Source organism: Pipra filicauda, unplaced genomic scaffold (genome assembly GCF_003945595.2).
Source record: "Pipra filicauda isolate LSUMZ 115617 unplaced genomic scaffold, ASM394559v2 scaffold93_size3172892_pilon, whole genome shotgun sequence".
Classification (NCBI taxonomy): domain Eukaryota; kingdom Metazoa; phylum Chordata; class Aves; order Passeriformes; family Pipridae; genus Pipra; species Pipra filicauda.
In genome coordinates, this window is record NW_024105131.1 from 1,785,449 (window position 1) to 1,793,234 (window position 7,786).

A 7,786-nucleotide genomic window follows, 5' to 3' on the forward strand; every position below is an offset into this window, starting at 1 on the left:
CTGACTGTACATATACTGCACTGACAGGACAGCTTCCTAGAGGTGTTTCCATGCCAGCAATTGCCTTCTCAGCAGCAATTAATACTATACAAAGACTTAGAGATGTGCTGCTGGCTGATTGTTTTTCTGGACTCTTATTTCTACCCACAGTATTCCTCTTGCCTGATCTCTCTCTGCCATTAATCCCCTCTAGCCAACCAGAACAGAATGCTATAGTCCTCCCTCCACAGAGTAAAAATAACAAACACAGTTCCAGCAAGATCATATCAGGTCTCTGTGGGAAATACAAAAAGGGCTGATGAGTGTTCTTATCTACCAGCAAGTAAATTTCCACAAGTAAAAGTCCTTTTTCCTGTCACCCTCCTCTGAAAGCCTTTGTCTAGTCCCAAATTTCCCCTCCTAATCTAAACTGGATTCAAGTCAGAGCACTAAACGTTAACCTAAAAACACATTCCACTCACCAAGGATCAACTAGGCCCTAGAAGGTGATAACTTATAAAGAAACAACTAAAAGGGAGAATTAATTAAAATGCATATACAGAAAGACATCTAAACTTCTTTTAAGTTAATTTAAAAAAAACAGATAAAATACTTCAGACATCCCTACTGATAACTTTTCCAATCAATGTTTTTCCAAAAACATTGAAGTAGAAGATAATCAATGTCCTCTAAAAAGTCATCAGAAGAGCTTGTTCTTTGAAGTCCAAACTTTAACACCTAAATGAAGCCTAATACTGGAGAGTGCTAAAATAAGAAAAATTCTCAAGTTTTAACTTGCTGACATAGAACAATTATCTTTGAAGAATTTGTAAACAAGCAATATCAGGATTTTTGTAGTCACAAGCTCATGTTATAAGGACCAGTTTAACACACATGGTGCATTGGGAAAGTCCTTAAAACCTCCTATTATTCCTCACTGCATCTTCTCAAAGAACAACACAGTAATAAATAACACCAGCAGCAAGCAGCAACAGTAGTACTAGGAAGCTTATACCACCCACACTTTGTCCTTGGTGCAAACAACACAGAAATGCTGTAAACTTGCAGTTGCTTATGTTTCACAGGAACGAAAGAGAAAAAGATGCTCTAACCATCTTACCATTGACAGATTGCCGAAAAGCCCAGAAGTTGATAGAATCAGAGGAGATTTCCCTCCTGTTCCCAGGATGGCAGACATATCTGATGGCTTCATGGAGCTCCGATGTAGTGCAGTACCTGAAAGAGAGAGGCTTATATGTGACACACCTTCAGTTACTAGAGTTCATTGGTAAACACATATGAACACAAAGAGCAGTGCATCTCCAGTCACTCCTTCTTGGAAATTCGTCTCCAAATCCTTAAAGCAAAAGGCAACCACAAATCTGCTCTACCAAGCATTACATCTGCTCCAGATACTTCTGCACATCAATCCAGTGCCTAGTGTTCCCAGGAATATCTAACTCATGTAAACACTGCTTTGCAAGATAATAAATACCACATCCTATGACAACAGGGATATCCACCACAACAGGCCCTTCTACAAACCAAACATCACAGAATTTCCATCAAGACAATAGCTACTTTGGTCCCCTTATCAATCACAAACAGCTTCGGAAGCCATCTAAAAATACTGATTGCATCAAGACAGTGACAGACAGGAGCTGTGTCAATAGTGGCAGAGGGAATGACGTTTTGGTAGCCAATTTGGGGAGAGGAGTGCTTGTACAACTTTCAGCAGCAGTTCCTGGTAATAAGACAGCTTCAGTCAGCATTGAGATCACTAATATTTCCTTTTGGTCTCCTGAAATCCAAGGCATCGAAAAATGCCCACAACAGCATATACAACCCCAAAATAAAGGGCATGTCCTGGGTCTCCATCAGACTCCATCCAGTTTAGATGCAAAAGATCAAATGTCTATGGCACTTTTCTTTTTTTTTTTCCTCCAGTGCCTAAGGTAAACAGAACAGCAGAAGGTGCAGCCATCCTCTTGGAGCTTGATGGAAAACATACTGGTTAAATGATGACAAAAAAGAGGAATTCCCAATATGAATGCCTGAATGATAACAAAATAAAGATTATAGGAAGAGACTGTGACAGGGAAAGGGGAGGTAAGCCCTGGTGATGACATGGAAATGTAAGGAAGGGGCACATTTTTTTATTTCAGCCACAACTAGTGAGGGAGGTTCTAAGAAGATTACAGACCTTTTCACAGTATGTTTAGCATCAAGTCAACACTAAGAACAACAATGCTGACACATAAGTAGCTTCTGCTCAAGAAGAAGGCTGATGCTAACAGCATTTATCTTTGCTGCTGGCTGCCAAAATAGAAGCCAATCGATGTTACAGTAAACAAGAACAAGCAGGGGCTACACAGAACTTTGCAGGAACCTTGCAAAATCATGAAGAATCAGTCTCTCTGGAGCTTCATATCTTTGCACAAGTGCCAGTTATGGAAACTGGCCCCAAACATGCTCTTAATATGCGTCCACTGATGCAGAACTTGGGATGAGACTGGGAGGTTTCAGGGCAACCTGACCCTAGCCACCATGTGTGATTCCACAGCCTTTCTGTAAGGTGTGCTAATTTCTTCTTCTGCTAGTGGAGAGGGAATAATTAACTGATCCAACCAATAAATAAATATGCAGAAAGTCAGCAACAAAATTAACCTGTCAGAAAAAGAACGATGGAAAAATATCTGAAGACACACTACAAAACTGACAATCTTGAAGAATCAGAAGCTACTGCAAAATCAAAAGAAGGTTGCAAAAAGAAGGAAACAACAAACTGCTCACTAAAGCAGAGACACTGAAATGATACCAGACACCTTCTTGTGCCAAACAATGAAAATGAAGCTCAAACCCACTCTAAAAACTAAAGGGCAAAAATTCATTGTTAATCAGGAATAGCATAAGCGAATAACTTATGAACATAAATGCTGCCTGCTACTAGGTGTTTTTGTCCATTTTCAGAAATGTGTTTAACTGCAAAATCACAGAATCACCTTGTAGCTGAGTGTATTAGGTTTGCAAAGCTAGGTTTTGGTAGTGAGGGTGACTTCTGTCAGAAGCTGCCAGAAGCTTCCCCCATGTCCAGCAGAGCTAATGCCAGCCAGCCCCAAGATGGACCCACCGCTGGCTAAGGCTGAGCACCTCAGCAGTAGTGGTAGCACCTCTGGGATAACAGATTTAAGAGGGGAAAAAACTGCTGAGGGAACAGCAGCAGCAGAGGGAGGAGTGAGAAAATGTGAGAGCAACAACTCTGTAGAAACCAGGTGAGTGCAGAAGGAGGGACAAGAGGTGCTTCAGGTGCTGGAGCAGAGATTCCACTGCAGCCCGTGGTGCAGCCCATGGTGAAACAGCTGCTGTCCCCCTGCAGCCTGTGGAGGTCAGCAGTGGAGGAGAGATTCACCTGCAGCCCGTGGAGGACCCCACACCAAAGCAGGTGGATGCCCAAAGGAGGCTGTGACCCTGTGGGAAACCTATGCTGAAACAGGGTCCTGTCAGGACCTGTAGCCCTGGGGAGAAAGGAGCCCATGCGGGACCAGGTTTGCTGGCAGGACTTGTGACCCTGCAGGGGACCCATGCTGGAGTGGAAGGGACCCACACTGGAGTACTTTGTAAAGAACTACAGCCCATGAGAAGGACTCACATTGGAGAAGTTCATGGAGGACTGTCTCCCGTGGGAGAAATCCCACAATGGAGCAGGAGAAGAGTGTGAGGAGTCCTCCTCCAGAGGAAGAAGGAGCAGCAGAGAGGATTTGTGATGAACCGATCACAACTCCCTTTCCCCAGTCCCCTGCACCATGGGCAGGGGAGGAGGTATAAAACATGTGAGTAAAGTTAGGCCTCAGAAGAGGGAAGGTGTTTTTAAGTTTGGGGTTTATTTCTCATTATTCTACTCTGATATGTTTGTTAATCAACTAATTTCCCCAAGTTGAGTCTGTTTTGCCTGTGACAGTAATGGGTGAATGATCTCTCCCTGTCCTTATCTCTACCTGTGACTCTTTAATTACATTTTCTCCCCACCTTGTCCTGCCTGACATGGGGAATCATAGAGCAGTTTGGTGAGCAGCTGGCATCCAGCCAGGATCAACCCACTACGCTGAGTTTGGAAGGAACCTCTGGAGATCATCTGCTCCAAGTCCCCTGCCCAAGGGTGTGTCAACTAGAAAAGGTTGCTCAGGACCTTGTCCAGTCAGCTTGGGTTATCTCCAAGGACAGAGACTCCACAGACCATCTGGGTAACCAGTTCTAGCATTTAACACCCATTACAGAAAAAAGGTTTTCTTATGTTTGAACAGAATTCCCTGTATATGCTCTTGTGCCTATTGCCTCTTGTTTTTTCACTGGGCACAACCAAGAAGAGCCTGGCTCTCTTTTTACTCCCTGCCATCATTTATATACATTGACAAGATCCCCCAATCTCTTTCCCATAAACAATCCCAGCTCTTCTCAGTCTCTCCTGATACGTCAGATACTTCAATCCACTAATCAACTTTGTGGGCCTTCACTGGACCCATTACAGCATGTCCATGTCCTTCTTCTTAAGAATTGCTATTAATTATGAAGTACGAGTGCGTAAGTACTTTAACTAAACAGTAAGAGAGCAAGCAGTCTTACCTGGCTGGTGAAGCAATGAATTAGGAGTTCGGGAAAGAAACTGGCTTCTGGGTGTCATGTTTCCAATAGTGTCATCCAGGGATGTGAGAACTGATTAACAAACAAGTTAAGAAACACTCTCCTAAACATGCTTTTGGCTCTATTCCAAATGATTGTGACTACTTGGAAAGGAAAAATGTTATGGAAATTACACCTCTTTCGGAGTAAAACAGAAAGTCCCATTCATAAACCTGAGCTAGGTCACAAAATGTTTCACCAGAACCTTAAGGCTGGAGGGCTAAAAGGGACACCACAAAGCAAAGTTCAGAAATATGAACAGAACAGGTCTGGGACTCCTCACAACTGCTCAGAATAAAGAGAATCCTTATGCCCCATAAAGAGCTGCCTTATGCTACATCAACCACAACACGAAAATCTGAGTTTAAATGAATTGTTTAAAAAAGTTCTCTCTTAGGTCAAGGTGCTCTGTTGCACTACTTTTCTTTTTCCTGGCAGCAACTAGGTTCAGTGCTCTAAGTATGATTTACTAAGAAGTAGTTGTACAAATGTTTCAGCAGCCTGCATTATTAGTGTCCAGGAACATCTGGATTCCTAGGCACAATGTAATCAGGGCGAATATCTCACTAGCTTTATTTTACATGCAAAAACTAGAAAAAGCAGCAAATGTACAGGATTCTTTTGCTATTATAACCATAAAAATACCCTTATCTTAGTTGTCAAATTACATGGGGGGGGTTCCTTATTGTAAAAAAGTAGGGGGGAAAATTCTGTGGAAATTTAAATCTGTCTGTGCACTACTCTTGCTATTACAATGGATGGAAAGTTAAGATACGCTGAATCATCACCGGTAACACAATATCTGCAAAAGAGCATAGAGCCATAAAATTAAGCTATAAGGAAGAAAACTCCTTTTTCTTTTCCAAAAGCTCAGACATGGAATCAGCTATGGCTCACATAGTTCTCTGGGTGGACATCAACCTGAGTTCATATGCCCAAGAAAAACTATAAAACACCACACTATATAAACATTATGGCACAAGTTTAGCAAACAGGCAATGCAATATCCGTGCAATCACATTTAACCCACAATCAAAATAATCAATCTACATATAGGCAAGAACAATCTCTTACTTTCCCCAAAATCTTTTGAATAATCTGTTCTGAGCCATCACTACAACAGTTTTGACATGGTTTGAGACTACAGTGTAAGAAAGAGAAGAGAGAGAGAAAATTTCATTCAGAGGAAATACTTTTGAGAAAAGGCAAAGAATTACATCTTTTGAATTACTTCTAAGTTCTTCTGTAAAGGACAAGTAATGTACTATGTTGCTGAAAATGCAGTACTTTTCTAAATGAAACTCATCTAGATTTCCTAAGTCACAGTCATTAACATCCCTCCCTACTAGTTTTTACATATTGCAATTACAGTTTTGGTTTTTAACTTTTCTCCTTCTTAATGCATGAAAATACCACACAGAAAAGAAAACTGACTAGAGTAGGGGATAATATGTGATAGCTCAATAGCAGAATTTTGGCTGCAGAATACCTCAAAAGTCAGGTAACAATTTCACATTACATTCTTAATTTTAAAGAGTTTACAGTAAGAGTTACTTACTGTATATTCAAAAACTATTCTCAACATGCTTAAAATCATAGTAGTAGTAAAAATATATACATCTAGTGAACACAGCAAGCAGCAGTTAAAGAGAAGACAAAAATTCTTTACAGAAAAAGGATACTAGAAACTCTTTTCTGAGAGCCTTGCTTACGTCCTGGTCTGACCACCTCTGCCTCGAGTGGTGATAACATGTCTTCAAAACCATTTCTAGAAAACAGCAACATAGACAGAAAGCAAACAAGTGAATTCAAGCGGAAAACACAAGATGTTTTTGTTGCATCAAATTAACTCCACAACTAGAAAACTTAAAGTGTTAAGTCATCTCCAACTCTGCTACTGATGTCCAGTTTCCTCTGCAGAACATCTAGCACTGCTTATCAGGTCAGGGAAACGACCTTTCCTGAAAACCCACACTTTGTTCCTTCTACACGACAACAAACCTTTTTTATCACTATTAAAAAGAAAAAAAAAAAAAAGAAGAAAAAGACTAGTAAGAGATACAAGGTATGAAATTCAATTTGGAACTGAAAAATTAATTTGAAAGAACAGCATGATTTCACTGTTTGATTTTTTCTTCGGATACACGCAATCACTACAGATTGGAAATATTCACGTGTCTTGCAGAAGAGAAGGAATCCGCTCCCAGTTACTCAGACGCGGAGGAGCCACTCCCGGTGCGCTGTGAAGGCACCGCGGTGATGCCTCAGCAGGCCTGGTAAAGGCCTGGCCCCGCGATCCCCGAGCAATTCACGGCTCCTGGTTAATCCATAGATATACTCAAGAAGCAGCAACCACGCTCCAAGCTCCCGGGTGACACAAAAGCCCCCCGTACCCTCAGCAGCTGCTCCCGCCCCGCTGCGTCTCGCAGCCCGCGCTGTGCGCGCCCGCTCGGCTGGGGCCCGTGTCACACACGGCACAGCCCCGGGACGGGGCACCGCCCGCCCCGCGCCCCTCACCTCTCCATGGCAGCGGCCCCGGCCCGGCTCAGCCCCGGCTCCAGCCTTCCGGGCTCCAGCCTTCCCGCCTCCGCCAGCGCCGGCCCGCGCCCCGGAAGGACACGGCCGCCTTCCGCCCGCGCCGGGCGGGGCCGCCGCGCTGCCCACGAGTCCCGCCGGCGTCGGGGACCGGACACTGCCGACACCGAGCACCGCCGGCCCCGGAGCGGCTGCGCGGGGGCCAGACAGGCCGTGGTGGGGATGAGCAGTAGCGGCGAGACCTGCCCGCCCACCGCTGTCCGGCCTAAGGCTGCTCTCCGCTGTCAGTCCCCGGCATCCCGTGTTAAGGGACAGAGCTTAAGAAAAACCCCGTATTTTAAGTGTCTGGTGCTATTTGCACCAGGGAAGGGCTCATCAGACGGGCAGAGTGTTTCATACATACAGCTAAAGCAGTCTGCGTCCCAGCCTTTGCAAAGACGAGTTTGTTTTCACCGACTTACAAACCTGTGTCTATTTCTCTGCCGTTTCTCCCAGTGTAACTCAGACTGCTGGCACCAACTTTAAGGGGTGAAGTAACTACCACGCGGGACCACTCGCACCCTACCTGCATGGACAAACTTATGAAACAAAGTTA

The 7,786-nt window shown here is 43.8% G+C and overlaps 1 protein-coding gene and 1 long non-coding RNA gene across 3 annotated transcripts in view; one reads left to right on the forward strand and one right to left on the reverse strand.

Annotated features, from left to right (window-relative positions):
- The window catches only part of LOC113998600, a 22,654-nt gene extending 20,736 nt beyond the window's left edge, over positions 1 to 1,918 (forward strand). Inside the window, exon 5 of the long non-coding RNA XR_005567258.1 lies at positions 1,109 to 1,918. This is a non-coding gene — a long non-coding RNA (uncharacterized LOC113998600). The remainder of the gene's footprint in view (positions 1 to 1,108) is intronic.
- NUP107 (nucleoporin 107) overlaps positions 1 to 7,276 on the reverse strand; it is a 27,096-nt gene extending 19,820 nt beyond the window's left edge. The window contains exons 1-4 of one of the 2 annotated variants that reach the window (XM_027741498.2): positions 7,174 to 7,276; positions 6,339 to 6,424; positions 4,600 to 4,689; positions 1,100 to 1,215 (exon numbers count right to left, since the gene is read on the reverse strand). In XM_027741498.2, the coding sequence (XP_027597299.2) occupies positions 1,100 to 1,215; positions 4,600 to 4,689; positions 6,339 to 6,424; positions 7,174 to 7,181 (300 nt within the window). In that variant the 5' untranslated portion in view covers positions 7,182 to 7,276. Of the gene's footprint in view, positions 1 to 1,099; positions 1,216 to 4,599; positions 4,690 to 6,338; positions 6,425 to 7,049; positions 7,135 to 7,173 lie in introns of those variants that run through there. The other variant, XM_027741499.2, reaches the window with a different exon arrangement.
- Between the last annotated feature and the right edge of the window lie 510 nt (positions 7,277 to 7,786).